Here is a 21,610-nt window from a genome sequence, read left to right on the forward strand (position 1 = left end):
CTGACGTAACGGACGTCCTGTACGTAATATCACGGCTCAATACACAGGACGCCATCTTGGTTTAGGGCAGGTTTTGCAGTTTATTTACTTACTCATTAAGGTTTGCGCATGCGCTTGATTCAAAGCGTCAGTGAGGAAGGGTCATAGTGAAAGTTGTTAGTGTCACTTGTTACCTAACTATAACTCAAAGGATAGATAGATAGATAGATAGATAGATAGATAGATAGATAGATAGATAGATAGGAGATAGATAGATAGATAATAGATAGATAGATAGATAGATAGATAGGAGATAGATAGATAGATAGATAGGAGATAGATAGGAGATAGATAGATAGATAGATAGATAGATAGATAGATAGATAGATAGATAGATAGGAGATAGATAGATAGATAGATAGATAGATAGATATAGATAGGAGATAGATAGATGGATAGATAGATAGATAGATAGATAGATAGATAGATAGATAGATAGATAGGAGATAGGAGATAGATAGATGATAGATAGATAGATAGATAGATAGGAGATAGATAGATAGATAGATAGATAGGAGATAGATAGATAGGAGATAGATAGATAATAGATAGATAATAGATGGATGGATAGATAGATAGATAGATAGATAGATAGATAGATAGATAGATAGATAGATAGGAGATAGATAGATAGGAGATAGATAGATAGATAGATAGATAGATAGGAGATGGATAGATAGATAGATAGATAGATAGGAGAAGGAGATAGATAGATAGATAGATAGATAGATAGATAGATAGATAGATAGATAGATAGATAGATAGATATGGATAGATAGATAGATAGATAGATAGATAGATAGATATGTTAGGCATTAGAGTTTTTTATATTTATTATAATGTTATACTTAATGATTACACTTATAGACAGTGATATAATAAAGAAATACCTGGACATCTCTGTTGCTGCACTGGAGTCAATGGTTACAGCAAATTTTACACAGCTCTTCTGTGTCAGTGTTCTAAGAAGGTGGTGGTGGATTGGAGAAATGGAGGGGGATTAAACAGTTCAGGCTGATTGGAGAGCTGATGGGGGATTGGGGAGGTGACAGTGATCAGAGTGGTGGCGAGGGATCAGAGAGCTGATGGTGATCGGAGAGGTGGCGGGGGGATGGGAGAGGTGACAGACAGTGATCGGAAAGATAATGGATCGGAGAGGAAAAAGGGATAAGATAGGTGATGGAGGATCAGAGAGGTGACAGTGATTGGAGAGGTGATGGAGGACTGGAGAGATGACTGATTGGAGAGGTGATGGAGGACTGGAGAGATGACTGATTGGAGAGGTGATGGGGGATTGGGGAGGTGACAGGGATCGGAAAGGTAACAAGGATTGAAGAGGGGATCGGAGAGGCGACAGGGATAGGAGAGATGATAGGATTGGAGAGGTGACAAGGATTGAAGAGGTTGAGGAGATATGAAAGGTGATGGGATGGAATTAGAGAGGTGATGGTTAGAGAGATGATGAGGGATCAGAGAGGTGACAGGATTAGAGAGGTAATAGTAGAGGTGATGGATGGGAAATGTGGTGGGAGATCGGATAGGCAGAGGAACAAAGATGTGACGGGAGTAGAGAGGTAATGGGGGATCAGAGAGGTGATGAGATTGGAGAGGGAATGGGGAGGGCACAGGGATAGAAGTAATGGGGGATCACAGAGGTGACTGGATTGGAGAGGTGACCATATTGGAGAGATTGTGTGGAAATGAAAAGGTGACAGGGGAGAGATGTTGGAGGACACATGGGAACCATTCCAGGACAGCAGAACATCAGCAGAAAATGAGGACTGTCCACTGGATGAGAGACAGTTGGGATATATAACAACTATATCAGCCACATGTGTACTTCAGTCTGTTACAGTAAGTTACATGGTATTACCACTCTTGGCCACCATGACATGCTGATCACATGATGGAGCCTGGAAATGCTGATCACATGATGGAGCCTGGAAATGCTGAGCACATGATGGAGCCTGGTAATGCTGAGCACATGATGGAGCCTGGAAATGCTGAACACATGATGGAGCCTGGTAATGCTGAGCACATGATGGACTCTAGTAATGCTGAGCACATGATGGAGCCTGGTAATGCTGAGCACATGATGGAGCCTGGTAATGCTGAGCACATGATGGAGCCTGGTAATGCTGAGCACATGATGGAGCCTGGTAATGCTGAGCACATGATGGAGCCTGGTAATGCTGAGCACATGATGGAGCCTGGTAATGCTGAGCACATGATGGAGCCTGGTAATGCTGAGCACATGATGGAGCCTGGTAATGCTAAGCACATGATGGAGCCTGGTAATGCTGAGCACATGATGGAGCCTGGTAATGCTGAGCACATGATGGAGCCTGGTAATGCTGAGCACATGATGGAGCCTGGTAATGCTGAGCACATGATGGAGCCTGGTAATGCTGAGCACATGATGGAGCCTGGAAATGCTGAGCACATGATGGAGCCTGGTAATGCTGAGCACATGATGGAGCCTGGTAATGCTGAGCACATGATGGAGCCTAGTAATGCTGAGCACATGATGGAGCCTGGTAATGCTGAGCACATGATGGAGCCTGGTAATGCTGAGCACATGATGGAGCCTGGTAATGCTGAGCACATGATGGAGCCTGGTAATGCTGAGCACATGATGGAGCCTGGTAATGCTGAGCACATGATGGAGCCTGGTAATGCTGAGCACATGATGGAGCCTGGTAATGCTGAGCACATGATGGAGCCTGGTAATGCTGAGCACAGGGCAAAGCCCATTCAGTCAATTTAGGCCGCTCTTACACAGTGCAGTACTGCATCAAAATGTACAGTTTCAAATGACACATTACAGCTGATTCAGGGGTTAATAATGCCATATGATACTGTGAACCACTAAATAAAATGTATTCTTGTAATATACTAGAAAACTGTGAGTTTAAAATCTCCACCCTATATACCCTAATATTATCAGTGGGCATGTAGTCTAGCCAATCACTGGCAACATTTACCTGATCAACAAGCATATATTAATTACAATAGTGAACAATAACAGGTGCCAAACAAGTGTATTGGGGTCACTACTGAATCTATTCTTACCAATTGCATCAATGTGTATAATTATTATATCGTTTTCAAAATTTGCCCACTAGGGGGCTCTCTAGCACAACCTATAGCAGTACTGTTTGATTGTCCAATAGGCTAGCTAGAATCCAGCAGCATATGTGGCTGTAGTCCACATGCTGCACACCTTTAGTACATTGCTGAAGGCGGAGGTAAGCCCCATAACTATATCAGCCACAGGTATGTGCCTAGATGTACATTACCCACAGTAAGTCCCCATACATGTCTTAACTAGAGCGTTCTTTTAAGTATATCAGCCTAGGTTTGCCCTCATTAGTTGAAAAGAGAAAACAAAATAGCTACTCAACAAATGTCAGAAAGTTATCCATATTTGTAAATTACTTCTATTTAAAAATTACAGGTCTTCCAGTACTTATCAGCTGCTGTATGTCCTATAGGAAGTGGTGTTTTATCTCCACTTCTGGAACTGTCCAGAGCAGCAGCAAATCCCCATAGAAAACCGCTTCTGCTCTGGACAGTTCCTGACATGGACAGAGATGGCAGCAGAGAGCACTGTGTCAGACTGGAGAGAATACACCACTTCCTGCAGGACATACAGCGGATGATAAGTACTAGAAGACTTGAGATTTTAAAATGGAAGTAAATTACAAATGTATATAACTTTCTGGCACCAATTGATTTGAAAGGAAAAATTGCCGGAGTACCCCTTTAAGTGTCTTAGTCACCGTCAAACCCCTCTAAGTATATCAGCGAGCCCTGTATGTTCTACAGTCCTGCACATGAGATTGCTAGTAAACATCTTTTCCCCCCCTTTGCAGTTCTATCTACTGCTTTATGAGTTACTCCTATTATTTGCTCTATTGTATTGGCCTCTAGTCTGTTACATTGCAGTGCTGCAGTTAACTGTGTAGCCCCTACAAAGCTTTCCAATATGGCCGACTATCATTCACCCCAGTGATACGCTATGGTTTATAAAGGCTCGAAGACGACTCTTCACAGGAAACACTTTGCTTTATTGAAGTTGTATAATTCATACTAGAAACATATAGAAAGACTAACTCACATCGAGGGTAAACACCATATAACATGACAAAAGAAAAGTAAAGTTCAGTTTTGCTTTGCAGTATACATTAGGCTAGGTTCACACTGCGTTTTTTTTATCCGTTTTTTTTCATCCTTTTTTTTCCCAAAAAACGGATGAGTAAAACGTATGCATTTGTGTGCATCCGTTTTGATCCGTTTTTCCATTGACTTCCATTGAAAAAAAAACTGATCAAAACGGATCCGTTTTTTTTTTTTACGGACACAAAAGTAGCGTCAGGGTATGTTCACATCTCGTTTTTGGCCGCACGTCGGGCTACACTTCAGGAATCAGTGAAAAGAGGATGCTGACGTGCAGCCCGGCGTGCGGGGCTGTGTAGTCTGACGTGTGACCAAAAACGAGTTGTGAACATACCCTTAGCTAAGTTTTTGTGTCCGTAAAAAAAAACCGGATCAGTTTTGATTCGTTTTTTTTTTTACAATGGAAGTAACAAATGCACATGCGTTTTGCAAAAAACGTATTATAAAAAAACGGATTGCAAAAGCGCAGTGGGAACCCAGCCTTACAATGTTCCTAACATAGTAATCCCCTACCTGCCTGCCTAGTTACAGCTCATATATACAGCTCATAGACCTGTATACAGCTCATAGACCGTGTCCTCCCATAGAGGATAACAGAATTATGCAACTCTGTAATGTCAACTGCAAAGTAGATCCAAAATGGACCATCCCTTGAAGTGTACCTATTATTTACATGATACAGGTAATATAATACAGAGGTAAACTCCAGATACAGATACCACTTGCCTTTAGCAAACATGGAACATAAGAACTCACCCAAGCCGCAGAGCCACAGTAAGGAATTACCATGCTAGCTGCCTTAGGCTGTGTTCACACATTTCAGTTCTATCACTAACAGCAGGGCCGACGTCACCACAGGGCTTACCTGAGCAAATGCTGGGGCCCACAGCACCTCTAGGGGCCCAGAGAGGGAGAGGGGCCCAGTGTTCTAATGTTCAGCCTGCTCACTGTAGTAGAGGGTGAGCGCTGAACATCAGAAGACACAGGAGATGGAGCAGGACCTGCACAGAGAGAAAAGGGTGAAGGACCTGATCACATGCCCCGAAGGTCCTCAACCTTACGAACCTTGTGAAAAGCATCCCAACAGAGATGAAGAGGGAGATGACTGAGCTGTAAGTGCTGTGTGTCAGTCAGTCTGTGTGTTTCAGTCAGTATGTGTCAGTCAGTGGGTGTCAGTCATTGTCTGTGTCATTCAGTCAGTATGTGTCAGTCAGTGGGTGTCAGTCAGTGTCAGTAATATGTGTTTGTGTATATTTGTGGTATCTTAAGTGACTGTGCATAGTGGATGGATAAGGGGCCTACTGAGGCTCTGTCACCCAATGTATGTCGCCCAATGGCCCGCAAAAACCTGGAGCTCCCCCTGGCTAGCAAATCACAGCACAAAACATGGTTTGATCAGAACACCTTAGAGTTGTGTACATGGCCCATAAGCTCGTCATGTCCTGCTCTGTTGTACCTTACAGTCTCCCCAAGAGATACAGCAGCTCCCCATAGACTTGTGTGGGTGTCATAATATGGCGTAAGCATGATCCATAAGCCGGGGCTCCATGGTGACTAAATACGGGAGATTATTACCCGTCTGTGCTATTCTAATATAATCCTATGGGGTCTCATCATTAGGATAATCGGAAGTCACATAAGATATGTTTGTATGGGGTTATATAAGAATGTGACGTTATGTCATGCAATATCGCAATACAATTTAGTTTTTATTTATGGCGCCCGAGTCTTAAAGAAATTCTACATTTTATGATACTCTCTACTTGTTGGATAATAAGCTGATCACAAAGTAGCTGCCAGTGATTGTGAGGAAACCACACAGTAGGTGTTTGCCTTCGCTGCAGTGCCCCTACAGGAGGAGGTCAGCATTACACTGTGCTCATTCAAAACAATGGGTTGTCTGTGTAATGCAGGACAGGACAGGTCCTCCAGAGAGGGAGACGCTCTTTGTACCCACACTGAGGCAAAATAAGAATGTCCTGAACAGAGGACCCCTCTCTATTAACTCAAAATTGCATGGAAACTGGACAATGCCTTTAAAATGGATTCTGGGTTCAGTATATAACACTCAGTAAGCAATATATAGGTGGAGGTACTACTAGAATACAGCTGATGATAAAGAGCAGTCATGTTCCTCCAGGGTACAGTCTCCTGTCAGACTTTTGTTTTGTCCAGTTTAAGTCTTCCGCCTATTAAAGTTAATATATGGGGCACATGGTGTCCTCCTCTTCTATTTTCTTCCCCCACGATTTTTTATATGCTTTTCAAGATGCCGACTGTGGACCTGATTGATAAGGCTGAAGTAATCTTCTCCGGATGAAAATGGCACGACGGGGACTTCAGCGTCCTGGTAAGAGAGGGAACCAGCGGTGATGTTAGTGAGAGCAGAACAATAGCAAATCCCCATATAAACAGTTCCTGACATGGACAGAGGTGGCAGCAGAGGGCACTGTGTCAGACTAGAAAGAATACACTACCTCCTGGAGATTTTTATTCCATACAGTCACTTTAACCGGCTGAAAGATTTAGATAAATCTGTGTTCATGCGGGGGAGAAGGCCATGTGTCCTCCCCGCCTTGCTGTGCCGACCAGCCCGCCCATCAGGTGAGATACGGCTGGCATACGCAAATCTGCCCCTTTTCATAAATGTCCCTCCTAGTAGTAGTCCCTCTTATGTTCACAGCCATGTAAAAGACCCTTTATGGGTCCTATTATACCTCTATGTGCCAAAAAATTGTTTTCTGTATTATGGAAAATCACCGCACCATACAGCATGGTACAGTGCCTGCTGGTTTGTGACATGGATCTGTAGGGACTATACATACCTATACCCTATATGCAATAACTGGATATTTGTTCAGCTGACAGCTATCTCTTTCATACCCACAACACACATGAATGTGTGGCCTGGCCTGGAGACAGGCTCTGGTGGTTTATCTATCCAAAAACAAAAAGATCAGGCAATGAAAATCCAATTGCTTGATCCTTCTCTACACCGACATAATCTGTGGGGGAAGGTCAGGAGACCCCATAAACATGTGAGATTTTTTTGGCCCGGACAAGTTTTTTCTAATGGGTATCTAATGTGTATACAGGCCTTGTGTGTACAGTATTGTCAAGTAGGCCTAAGGCCCTATGTGCATCTGTGTATTATGTCCCTGTGTTGTCTGGAGTTATAATCGGGAACCCATAGAGATGCATGTAGCAGTTACAGTGCCCTCATATAAAGCGTTACTCGTCAAGGATTACATCTCCCACTAACAGCATTATATGGCGGCACACAGTGACTTAGTGTCTATGAGGGCTCGAGGACTTTTCAGTTATGGTTTTTCCAGTTTTCACACTTTAGCCAACATTAAAAGAGAAGTCCCATGAAAATAAAAAAGACATAAAGGCAAGGGGCGTGCGCTCACTGGTCTCGCTGATGGCTGACAGCCACCGACTGTCATTTTTGACCGGTATCTGGGTACGTCACATACCCGGCTTACCAAGCTGCAACGTCACTGCCCTGCTGATTGATTGCCTGCTCAGCCAGTCAGTGACTGGGGCAGTGCCCCACTTTGATCACTGATTGGATGAGCAGGCAGTCAATCATCTGGGTACATGACCTTTCAGCTCCAGGAGGCCGGCAGCTGTCACACAGACCTGGGAGTGGCGCCACAGGTCATGAGGCAAATATACTTTTTTTATTATGTTCCTGCGCCCCCTCTCTTCTTGTAATTTTTTAGTTTCTTAGGCGTTCTCCTTTAAACGTTGCACAGATGAGCATCAGGGAGTGGATATGGATTTTCATTTTTGCTCAGTGGCGCTGGGGGTTCATTATTACATATAAGATAATATTTTGGGCCTTAATACAATGTTTGCATCTCAAAATGGTGGTCGTCACCAAATGTAAACCTGCCTGGGAAAAACATATATCTATCCCAAGATAATAATAATATAAGGGCGGACTAGATGCACCAGGTGGTCCAACAATCTATGTAGTCTGTAGGTGGGTTACTCCTGTACCATAAAGAGTGTGGACCACTTCCTGGTAAGACCATAACATTCAGCTCATAAAAAGGGGCACTCTGGTTTTGTAAAAAGCCCCATTCACACATCTGCAGCACTGTCCGTAGCCGCAGACCCATAACTACGAACAGGACTATGGATGCACATCCTTAACTGTCTACATTTGCACGGACCCATTTATTTGGTTGGAATACAGGCCTAACACGGATCTGTAACACCTATAGTTGTGTGTATGGGGCCAGAGAAAACAATGGCGCCTTATTTTGGATGTTTGAAAGGGTCTAAAGCTCAAAATAATTTATTCTCTTATGATTTTGTGATCGCTCACAGTTGATACATTGTGGGAGACTTATCTGTACAGATAGCTTTATGACATATACTGAACATTGGGAAAATCCCCTAGTGTAAATGTCAGTCCTATTCATAGTTCTACATCGTCAACGTTTTTATATTTATTGTACAAGTCAGGGAGGCACAACAAGAATGCACATAATAGGTGACATATACCATATAAATATACGTAATAGCATTTATGTCAGAGCCTTTGGCTAAAGTTGCCTATAGTAACCAGTCAGATTCTAGCTCTTTCATTTTGAAAGTCCTGTGGAAAACAAAAGCAGTGATCTTATTGGTTGCTATGAGCCACTAGTTCCGCTCAAGTTTTGACAGGTCTCTCCCATTGTCTTGATATGGTTCTGTGTACACAGGAGAGGAACTACAGTGGGCCACATCAGAGAAACTATAGGATAATAGGAGGGGGACTACAGGGGGATACAGGAGGGGGACTACAGGGGGACACAGGAGGGGGACTACAGGGAGACACAGGAGGGGGACTACAGGAAGACACAGGACAGGGACTACAGGGGGACACAGCAGGGGAACATGAGGGGGACTACAGGGGGACACAGCAGAGGAACTACAGAGGGACACAGAAGAGGAACTACAGAGGAACACAGGAGGGGGACTACAGGGGGATTATGACTACATGAGGACAAAAGATGAGGGATTATGACTACATGGAGACACAGGATGGGGGATTATGACTACATGGGGACACAGAATCGGGGATTATGACTACATGAGAGTGAATGGGGGATTTTGACTACATGGGGACACAGGAGGGGGATTATAATAGTGTGGAGGAGCAGAAGGGATCTCATTAAGTGTCAGGGCACAAGAGAAGAATTTACAGCGTGGAGGGGAAAGGGGCTAGTTACTGTATGGGTTTAAAATAGGGGGAACTATTCATGTTGGGGCACTACGGATGAGGTATTGTATAGGGTTAAGAAGGGTGCTGGAAAAGTGTGGTGCCTGAAATGTCTGTCCAATAGATGCTGCGCGGACATGGCTAACAGAAGTGTTCATGATGGCCTGGACCGAATGGAAAAGAAAAGAGAAAGTGAACAACTCTGATGAGAGAAGGCGTCACCCGTGAGTCACTGGATGTAACTGCACCCTGATCACTATACTGTCAAATTAGCCAAATCCAGAGAACCCCTTTAAGAAATTATTTAGGAAGATTAGCTCTACTTTTATTTAATACTGGGATATTCGATACCTGCCATCTTACAATATTTTCTTCGGCCATGTTGATCTAATACCTTGATATGAGAAGATGTATAAACCAAGGGGTATCCTAAAGCCTTGGCTTTTTTTTCTCTCCAGAAACAGCACCGCCTTTGTCCATGAGCCGTATCTGGTATTGCCACCCATTCACAAGTGATTATGTGCAAAACTAAAAAGAAAAGCTCACAAGAACAAGCCCCTATGTTATGAAGGGGTGAAGGATATGAGGGATGTGACAGCGTTTCTATGTCATTAAACCACAAGGTTAGTAGAGCCGGAAATGATTTATTATTTATTCTTATAAGATTTAGAAAGAAAAAAAAAACATCTTAAAGGATCTTGAGAAATCATCATCTCCTCTTCCAAGAAATTAGGAGGTCAGATGAAGAGAATGGTTATGCTTTGTTCTGAATGGGGGACACAAAGAAGCAACACGACAACGTTACATACGCAACATGGAAACGTTACATACAACACCATGCCATGAGTGTCATGAAACATTATCACCCTAAGAATATAAGCAGTTCCTAGAGATGGAGGGGGTTAACCAAGAAAGCACATACAACTTAAAGGGGTTGTCCATTTAAAAGAGGGTTTCACCACCTACATTTATTTTTACAAACACCTAATTGAAGAGAATCTAGCCTAACCTTGTTTATATCTTAGGCCCTGTTCACATCATATGTGAGAAAGAGGAAAGGGAAAGTAGGGACTACGGGGGAGATTTATCAAACATGGTGTAAAGTGAAACTGGCTCAGTTGCCCCTAGCAACCAATCAGATTCCACCTTTCATTTTCCAAAGAGTCTGTGAGGAATGAAAAGCGGAATCTGATTGGTTGCTAGGGGCAACTGAGACAGTTTCACTTTATACAATGTTTGATAAAGCTCCCCCTATGTGTTTTGATGGAGTTAGGGCCAATCTGTGACTCAATAACAGCTGATAAAAATGGCTGCTGTCACTTTGCTACTTCCTGAACTGTAGGCAGGGAACAGGGAAAGGATCAGCTTAGATACAATAAATGTGTATGTTCTGATAAGATATAGCAAGCTCAATGGCAATTCTGACAGATATGTGTTCAGCTTTTTTTTTTCAACATAAGGTAGAGAACCTCTCTAAGGGTACGTTCACACTTACCGGATACGCAGCTGATTTTCTGCTGCGGATCCGCAGGGGATCCGCAGCAGATATCATTTAAATAACTGAATACAGCATCAAATCTGCAGCAGATCTGCTGCAGATCTGCTGTGGATCCTGTAGATGTGAACGCACCCTAAAGGAGTATTCCTGTGGAATATTTTTTTTATTCTGGCTCAGATAATATTAAAAATAAACCATACTCACTTGAGCTGGTTCTGTCGTCCCAGTGACTCCCTGTTCTTGCTTCCCTTAGCTGCTTCCTGTGACATGTTGCCCCTTGCTCAGCCAATCAGTGGCTGAAGAAGGTCACCTGCAGGGACAACATGTCACAGGAGCCAGGGAGCAGCCGAGAGTGGTGAGAACATTCTGTCATTGGAACAGCACCAGTGTGGGATCAGGGGTAGGTGAGTATTGTTTTTTTTTTTTTTCCCCCATTAATATTTTTGGAGCTGTATTTTGCATCTTTAATTGAAAACCAAATCCAAGAGTGGAATCTACAGACACAAAGTAAAATTGAAATATTTGCCCTTCTTCAGGGTTTCTGACCCGCGCCTAGGTATGGTTTACAAATACAGAAAAATATTGACCAAAATACTGCAACGTGAAAGATACCTAAGAGCTCAGACTTTTGACTGTCCAAAAACAGCCAGCAGAATGATGCATGCTGCTCTGAGGTATATAACCAGCCTTAATGAGTACACATTACAATAATATTATGTAGAATAACACTAGATTTAAAAACTGGAGATGTGGATCTATATTAGAAATAATTGATAATTTGATTAAAAGACTATAAACAGAGAACAGGCCATAAAGGAAAGACTGAGATTTCTCCTCTTTCCAAATCCATTTCTTGCTTTGGCTTCCAAAATCTGTCAGAGAAATCTGTCTGTGTAAACGCACCCTGGGGCTGGGTTCACACTACGTATATTTCAGTCAGTATTGTCGTCCTCATATTGCAACCAAAACCAGGAGTGGATTAAAAACACAGAAAGGATCTGTTCACACAATGTTGAAATTGAGTGGATGGCCGACATTTAATAGCAAATATTTGCTGTTATTTTAAAACAACGGCTGTTATATTGAAATAATGGCCGTTATTTACTGTTATATGGCGGCCATCCACTCAATTTCAACATTGTGTGAACAGATCCTTTCTGTGTTTTTAATCCGCTCCTGGTTTTGGTTGCAATATGAGGACCACAATACTGACTGAAATATACATAGTGTGAACCCAGCCTGGGGCTGCGTTCACACTACGTATATTTCAGTCAGTATATGTATATTTCAGTCAGTATTGCAACCAAAACCAGGAGTGGATTAAAAACACAGAAAGGATCTGTTCACACAATGGTGAAATTGAGTGGATGGCCGCCATTTAATGGCAAATATGTGCCGTTATTTTAGAACAACGGCTGTTATATTGAATAATGGCAATTATTTACCGTTATATGGCAGCCATCGACTCAATTTCAACATTGTGTGAACAGATCCTTTCTGTGTTTTTAATCCACTCCTGGTTTTGGTTACAATACTGACTGAAATATACGTAGTGTGAACGCAGCCTAAGTCAGATTTATAAAGAATAAACATCATGGGGTAAAGGGAGACAATTCTCTAAATGTATCTAAATGGTTGAATTAAGCACTTTTAGTTCTTTTCCTATATGTTTTTTTTATATAGTAGTTTTCAGAGGCCTTGGTGTTTTAAGGATAATAAACAAGAAAATTTTAGTATGAGCCAAATATAAATATAATATAAAATATACAATATACCTAACTGATCCTAAAAATAAAAAAATTCTCTGTTTATTAAAGTGTACTGCCTCTAAAAAAATTTAAATGTCACAGCACCATGTTAGCTGCAATCCTCACCCTCATAGTTGTCATTATTAGAGATGAGCGAACCGGGTTCGGGTTTGAGTCCATCCGAACCCGAACGATCAGCATTTGATAAGCAGGGGCTGCTGAACTTGGATAAAGCTCTAAGGTTGTCTGGAAAACATGGATACAGCCAATGACTATATCCATGATTTCCACATAGCTTTAGGGCTTTATCCAAGTTCAGCAGCCACCGCTAATCAAATACCGAAAGTTCGGGTTTGGATGGAATCGAGCATGCTCAAGGTTCGCTCATCTCTAGTCATTATCTTCTATATTACAGTGGAACTGCAGCTCAGTCACCGGTTACTGTTTATATACTAGATCACTTTATACTTTATTTTGCTTTATCTTACTTCTGCAGTGAGAGACAGTAAGACAGAGGTCAGCCTATGGCTGATGCTGCTGTGATCCCAATATTTTACTAACCAGCAAGTTCCGTCAACAGAGTGATTGTTTGGGTAAGATATATTTATTTTTGCAAAATGTCATTCTATATTTGGGTAAGATATATTTATGTTAGCTAAATATCTTACTCTCAGTCAGAAGGAAGTCAAGGACTGCAGTAACTCAAGTTGCATGAGGGTTTTAAGTGGATTTCAGGAAGTATGCTTTAATAGTCTAAACATATTGGTATGCATAGTAGGATAGATGGATTACAGAAAGGATGGGGGGGTAATTCTATATATTTTATTATTACAGTTGCTCACCTTTAGGCCACCATTGTCATGGGACACCCTGCGAGTGGGCATAGTGTCTGGAAATGATGGAGAGTGGGTGAACTCTGCTCTCTGATCATCCAGTCTACGACTTTGTGACTGTGCCAACATATCCATCAAATGGTTCATCTCAGGAGGTGGGGTGACTGGAGCTGTGGAAATAGAACACCAGAATATCATGGTTGGGGGCTTTGGACCACCATGAGTAACCAGCAATAATAAAGTTTGACTTTAGAGTTACCAGTTAACGGTAATGTCAACACTTGATTATTTGGATGTACTGGAAGACTTGGCAGACACAAGGTAATTCACCAAAAAGGGTTCTTAGGCTAGGTTCACACTGCGTTTTCAGCATCCGTTTAACGGATCCGGTTTTTGCAAAAAACGGATTACAAAAAACGGATGCATTTGTGTGCATCTGTTTTTGATCCGTTTTTCCATTGACTTCCATTATAAAAAAAAAAACGGATCAAAACGGATGCAGTTTTTTTTACGCACAATAAAGTACCGTTGACACTACTTTTTTGACCGTTAAAAAAAAACAGATCCGTTAAACGGATGCTGAAAACGCAGTGTGAACCCAGCCTTAGGAAGCTCTTGCAACCTGAATATTCATCCTGTCTAAAGATATTTATATTTGGCCATCATGCTAAAATTAAAAAACTGAATAATGGGTTATGTAGGCCTGAGACGTGCCATGAGGTATTGTATATCTGATTAGTCAAGAAGGCAAAGCCTGAGCGGGCGTCAAGCTGTACATTTCCCAAGAGGCAGTTCAGTATCAGAGTAATGACCAATAAGGGTATTTCTGTAGGACCTGCATGTTGTACAACTGTATACAGATCCTACAAAGTGAAGTGACCCAACATTTAGGTGGCTGGTTGTTGGAAAATTTGGTGTAGATTATGGTTCTGTAGACCTGGGCAGAAGGCAGTGACCAATGAAGTGCTTATGGTTTTTTTTTTTTTGCTATGACCTCCCTCCATGTACTACCCTGGTATAACCATACAAGTTGTTATCTATTCTATGATTTAAAAAAAAGAAAGAAAAAAAAAAAGCTACCAGCTTTTACACTTTGGGCAATGCCAATTTTGTTTTTTGGACTCTCAGGGTGCAGTCACGTCACATTTCTGCCCTTCTGTTGGGCTCTATGTCTGCGTCACATCAAAACTAGAGATGAGCAAACCTCAAGCACATTTGGGATTTGTCTGAACTCAAACTCTCGGCATTTCATTACCAGTGGCTGAAGAAGTTGAATCCAGCCCTAAGGCTGTCCGGAAAACATGGATACAGCTATAGCCATAGGCTGTATCCATGTTTTCCAGGACTCAATAGGCCTGCATCCAGCTTCTTCAGCCACCAGTAATCAAATGCTGAGAGTTTGGGTTTGGATAAACCTGAATGTGCTTGAGGTTTGCTCATCTCTAGTCAAAGCTGGAAGCCGACATAGAGCCTGATGTGCCCATTGACTTTACTGGGCTGAATGATAATTGTAACTCTTAAGTTCAGTCCATTTAAGTCAATAGGCACAACAGGCTATAGACCCCCTACCTGTTTTGACAGATTCCTGATGCAAAGTGAGATGAAAGGACTACAAAGTGGTCCATATTCCATATTCTTTATGGATTTCTAAGGTAATTAGGTAATTGTAGGATTCCATGATTCAGGACCCTAATTTATAAGCCAGAGTAAGAGCAAACACAAATAGTGCCTGCAGGGAATGTACAATTATACACAGATTATTGATGCCAATTGGCAGTATTTACCCATTGATCTGTCTAGGACCACAGATACTAAAGACACTTACGGCTGTTCTTTCCATCTTGCTCTCCTTTGCTGTGGACAATCTGGATGCTACATCGCTGCTCGTCTATTCTTGCCCCCTGAACGTGGGTGAGGAGGTTGAAGAAACCTTCCTGTTCCTTATTGATTTCCTGAGATGTAAAAAAAGAACTTAAGGTTACCCATCGGTGGACTGTGCTGATATGTGGCCAACATTTCTAACCATATCTTAGACATTATATAGGGGTTGACATAAAGCCTTGACCTCAACATGGTAGCGGTTGTTGGTCGACTAAATAATGGAATGAACATTTTTATTGATGTCTAACCATCTTATTGTTTTATTGACCAGATCTTATGGCCAGCTAGACAAAATCAAGATGGAGACCCAACCAGAAGAGACCATGAGTAATGATTATGGTCCCGTATACTCAGTAAATACTTGTAACTCAGTAAATTATATAACTATAACCAATATTTACTTAGGGGTTGTCATATTAACATGAAAAATCATTCCCATCAATGTCCACAAATTTCCACCAGTTATAAAAAAACACAATTCCCATTCGACCAGCAGAAAGACCTGGCTAATGTGTGAGGGTTCACAGGGTTGTCTGCTATGGACAATATGTTTCCATTGGATGAGTCCACTGGCCATAAGTAAATCCATCAGGTGCCCCACTGCTCTGGCCTCTAGTAGTCTGCTGTAGCGCCACCTCAGGGTAAATGAGGAACAACAAATTCCCCATTGAAAACAATAGGTTGTCTATGTAATGCACAAAGATGCTAGATCCTTCAAAGAGAAACTCTTTGTAGATAATAGAAGGTCGTGAAGGTTTCCTACCATAGGAACTTTAAAGTTATCTATAACCTAGACCCTTTTGATGTAATGGTGAGCCCTATAGCCTCTTTATTATACAATATCACATGACAATGTATACAGGGCTGTAAGTAGAGACCAAAACACCTTAAGATGTCTGCACAGGGCCAGCCGAGAGGGATCAAAGTTCACCAAGTTCAATTCTCCATACTGTTGTTTAGTGGGTCAGAATGGCATTTGTTGTACACATATATCTATGAAGCCTTGATAACTTATATAGGACTAATAAAATTCTTTTTTTTTTCTTACATTGCACAACTTAGCAAAGTTTGTCCCCAAAAGGAAACACTTACATCCACACAGATTACATACACCAGCAGAAACCAGGACCGTGGAGCTGTACCAACAACCCCCTAGACCATAAATATCTAGGGCATGTTGCAGTGAGCATGTGATGGAAGCAGATCTATCTTCAAACTTCTATCTTCTATCAAACTGTTGCAGAACTGTTGCAGAACATGCAGTGATGGAAAACATTGGATTATAGGTTAGATCTAGAGAAGAGCGAACCGGGTTCGAGTCTGAGTCGATCCGAACCCGAACGTTCTGCATTTGATAAGCAGGGGCTGCTGAACTTGGATAAAGCTCTAAGGTTGTCTGGAAAACATGACTATATCCATGTTTTCCACATAGCCCTGGGGCTTTATCCAAGTTCAGCCGCCGCCGCTAATCAAATGCCGAACGTTCGGGTTCGGATCGACTCGAGCATGCTCCAGGTTCGCTCATCTCTAAGATCCCAATAGACACATAGACCCGACTTAAAGGAATTCTTCATCATACCATTTTCTCTGTTGCCCAGTGCCAGGTATGTGCCTCAGCATCCACTCTTCTAGCTTATAGGTTTGTTCCATCAATTACATTATATTGGGGAATTTCTATCTTTTTATGAATTTACTGCCCTTAATCTATCATCAGAGTCTTAGAGTATTCTGAAGCCCAACCTTCATGAAGAACCTGAAGCAGTGAACGGCTAACAACAGTGTTTCTTTTATTGGAGGACCTGATAAGTGGATACTAAACACAGATAGCCCATTCATATCAATGACCGCCATGTAATGCTTCATTTCACCTCTGGTGGTGCTGTAGGGAAACTGAACACTTTCTGCCCATTTCCTTACATAGATCATAGTTGATCACTGGAAGTCCAGGTTATAGGACACCCTGTAAGTAGCTTATTTTCTGGATAAGCTAGTCCTTACTAATAAATTAGTATTATTATATATGTTTATATAGTGACAAAATATGCTGCAACACGTTAAAATCTAGAGGGTAAATGTGGAAACCAAATCAGACTCCTCAAAGCTAAGGCTTTGCTGTATCATGACGTATTGTCAGATAGTCTACTGCCATCCCAGTGCAACCTAAAAACAAAACTTCACCTACATTGTAACCACCATGTAATGGACCATACATTTCAGAGAAGAATAAGCTAAAATGAAGCCTCAGTTGTCCGGCTGAGATGATCGTTGTTGCCACATGGCCTTAGCCCTAAGATCCAGCAGCCTATTACCACAGCTTGTGGTGCCAAGGATAGCTCAAACTTCCAAGGACACAACAATGATTTCTAACAATACTAACTGGTGATGGAATCTGTAACCTGGTGCCAGTGTACGAGGAATCCGTGGCTGCTTTACTCTAGGAATCTGCCTTGTGGTTTCTGCCCATGGCGGTTACCAACTGGATACTGGTCATAATACCAGTGGACTCCATTGACCCATAGGGTTCATAGAATTCTCTCAAAGTGTCCATTGTCTTGGTCACATGACTGTTAGTTATGGCACCCAATGGACTCCATTGATCATTCAAAATATCCATCATCTTGGTCAAGTCATTGGTTACCCTTGGTACTTGATAGACTTCCAAGACCTTGGGTTTGACTGGCTTCTGTCAAGGTATTCATTATATTAGTTATATGATGGTTACCAATGGCACTTAATTGACTTCATTGATCCATTGGGCTCAGTGGGTTATGTCAAGGTGTCTATCATATTGTTTATATGATGGTTACCAATAGCACTCGATGGACTTCTTTAACCAATGGGTTCCATTGGTTTCTGACTAAGCGTCCATCTTCTTGGTTATATGATGGTTACCAATAGCACTTGATGGACTTCATTGATCCATTGGGCTCAGTGGGTTCTGTCAAGGTGTCCATCATATTGTTTAATAGCACTCAATGGACTTTTTAAACCCATGGCTTTTATTGGTTTCTGTCTAGGCGTCCATAATCTTGGTTATATGACTGTTGCTCCTGGCCCCCAATGGACTCCATGGACCCAATTAGGTTCATTGGGTTCTGTCGAAGTGTCCAAAGAGCAAGGAATTTGTTAAGGAGTCTCTAACGCAGTTGTGAACAAAGTCTTAGAGATCACTTTTAAGTTCTATTAACTGAGGTATATAACATGCCTGTCTATAGTCCAGAAATACAAGGCATCAGATATACTCCAGCCAGGGCTACATTTTCATAGAAATCATCAGCTTTATATTTTCCTGTATCACAATACGGCTTATGTGGGAAATCTAATGGACTGATTATACTGAGACTAAGGACCATAAATCTCATCCTATAGCCAGACAGGCAGCCTAAGAGATGTATAAAACACCCACGTATAGCCATCTAGCCTGCCCTCCCACCCCCACACATCATACATTCCCCTCTTACCACAGACCCCGATTCAGGATCCGTTGTAGAGTCCCTCCTGGCCTGGTCCTCCTCAACTCCATCTACTGGCTCCATCCTGGGTCCCCCGTTCCCTGCTCCTGGTGAGCAGATATCTGTGTGCCCATCTCAGGCGTGCAGCCCTATAAAATGTCCTGCGGGTCATCACGCCCTCCCTCCCCTCATACAGATCATTAAATCATCTCATAATAAGGGAGGCCCCATCTGCAGGAAGGAGCTGGTTAATCCCCCATTAAGATTATCTGGGATAATTGTTACTGGAGCAGAGGGTATATGTTGTCTGTGTGTTTACATATTTCTGTGATTATAGGGATGCCGCTGCATTGATAGCATATATATATATATATATATATATACGTGCAGTGGGATTCAGGAAGTTTTGATGGGTTAAATCTTTGAATAATAACTTAATTATTATTTATACATTAATAGATAATTATATTGTCATTTCTTTGTAGAATATCTACAGCAATGTATTGTTAATAACAGGCTTTCTACCGGGGGCGGACCGGGACTGGTATTTAGCCATGGCATTTGTTGTGCTCTGAATGGGAAATATGTTTGTTTGTGGGTTACAGCTGATTGGGGTGTACTGTATATAGAGAATGCAGAGAAAATGAATGTCCCTCCAGGCTGAGACACACACCCACAGGAGATTGTTGGAAATCCCATTTTACATTGATAGGCAATAATGGGGTTTTCCGGGTAACAAAAACAACATTCCAAACGATCCTCCTTTCCAATACCACCCTATGTTATTTTATAAATAACATAAATACAATATATACATGTATAACTTATCTTGCACCCTTTCCCTGTTTTTTTCTCATTCTTATCCGCTCTGGATGTCTAAAATCTTCTATTCTGGGTCCACTCTGACCACGCTCAGCTCCTTGTATAACCTATCTTGCACCCTTTCCCTGTTTTTTTTCTCATTCTTATCTGCTCTGGATGTCTAAAATCTTCTATTCTGGGTCCACTCTGACCACGCTCAGCTCCTTCTTCCCCTCTCCCTTTGTAGTCACATGACATGTGATCTCCTCTCTGGGTGCATCATCTCCGTGCACCTGTACTGCTTGCATAGACTTACATGTTCTTAGAGTCTGGATGGAACAAGAATGTTTTAATTCACAGTCAGCAAGCAGAGATCTACACCTATACTACACCCCATCCCCAGTAAACAGATGCCCATTATGCAGCATATAGCTATAACATGCGCGCATCAGCTCTGCTACATCATCAGCTAGTATGGAATACATACTGGGGTGATGTGATGCAAAATCAGTGGGAAAAAAAAACAGTACTGTGTTTACTGTGTAATAGTAATAACAGCAGTGGGCATGAAAGAAAGCTAAGGGGGTGAGTACCAATCAGGGAAATGCATGATGGGAAATTTAGTTTCCTATCTTGGATATAGACAGGGCCGGCGTTAGGGGGGGGCAAGCAGGGCAAATGCCCAGGGCCCCCATCCCCCAGGGGCCCCCTACCGCAGTTCCAGTGGAGAGGAGAGCACAGACAGCGTCCTCCAGCGTCTGGCAGTGATCCCCGGCTGCTGCTATCAGGGGTCACGCAGAGGCTGCAGGACGCTGGGCTCGGTGTCTGCTCCCCCTCCCCCTCCCTCCAGCTCCTCTCACTGCACGTGATTTCCTGCTGTGGTGTGGAGCTGTCGGGACGATGGAGGAGAGGGCTGCCGGGTGAGGATGACAGCCTGCTGCTGCTGCTGAAAGGAACATGAGGGGGATTCACCACTACAACCAGCATGCTAGAGGGGGTAAGTATTCTGTACATGTAGTGTGTAATGTGTATGAATGTAGGTGTATAATGCATGAATGTAGTGTGTGTTACATGTCCTGTGTATAGTGTGTGGACTGGATGGTTTGTATCTGTATAATGTGTTTTCATGGGTGTGTGAGTGTGTGTGTGTATATATATATATATATATATATATATATATAATGGTGTGTGTATAAGCACTGCTGACTCCAAGTGTTGAGGTGAATAGACTGTATATAGGAGCTGCAGCCATTCTCCGGCCTCATCAGTCCTATGTAATTGCTGCAGGTGACCGGTGATTGGCTGCAGCTCCTATGTATAGTGTATGATGACATCACTAAGGCAATACGGTGTATTTTATTGAGAAAAAAATAAGGTGGTATTCAGTCTTTAGGTGGTGGTCACTCTATGGCGGTAATATTGGTCTGTATATAGTGTCATTATGCAGTGGTCACTCTTTGGCATTAATATTGGTCTGTATATAGCGTATATATAGAGTCATTATTGCCATAGATTGACTACCACATAATGACACTATATACAGTACAGCCACAGTACAGTATATATAGTACAGCCATAGAGTGATCGCCACATAATATTGGTCTGCATACAGTGTATATAGAGTCATTATACAGGGGTCAGTCTATGGCAGTAATATTGGTCTGTATATAGAGTCATTATGCAGTGGTCACTCTATGGCGGTAATATTGGTCTGTATATAGAGTGTATATAAAGTCATTATACAGGGGTCAGCCTATGGCAATAATATTGGTCTGTATATAGCGTATATAGCGTAGAGTCATTACTGCCATAGATTGACTGCCACATAATGACTCTATATATACACTATATACACCAATAGTACAGCCATAGGGTGACAGCCACATAATATTGGCCTATATACAGTCATTTATTATACAGTGGTCAGTCTATAGCAGTAATATTGGTCTGTATATAGTGTA

General features: G+C 42.1%; 1 protein-coding gene across 1 annotated transcript; it reads right to left on the bottom strand.

The window, feature by feature from the left end:
* Window positions 1-6,311: 6,311 nt before the first annotated feature.
* Window positions 6,312-18,932, bottom strand: PCP2 (Purkinje cell protein 2). Its single transcript, XM_069959682.1, has 5 exons — window positions 18,858-18,932; window positions 17,870-18,079; window positions 15,341-15,467; window positions 13,525-13,685; window positions 6,312-6,565 (listed from the first exon to the last, which is right to left on the bottom strand). Exons 1-5 carry the CDS (start codon window positions 18,930-18,932, stop codon window positions 6,449-6,451), a joined length of 690 nt encoding a protein of 229 aa, XP_069815783.1. The 3' UTR covers window positions 6,312-6,448.
* Between the last annotated feature and the right edge of the window lie 2,678 nt (window positions 18,933-21,610).

This window comes from Dendropsophus ebraccatus, chromosome 1 (genome assembly GCF_027789765.1).
Source record: "Dendropsophus ebraccatus isolate aDenEbr1 chromosome 1, aDenEbr1.pat, whole genome shotgun sequence".
Taxonomy (NCBI): Eukaryota; Metazoa; Chordata; class Amphibia; order Anura; family Hylidae; genus Dendropsophus; species Dendropsophus ebraccatus.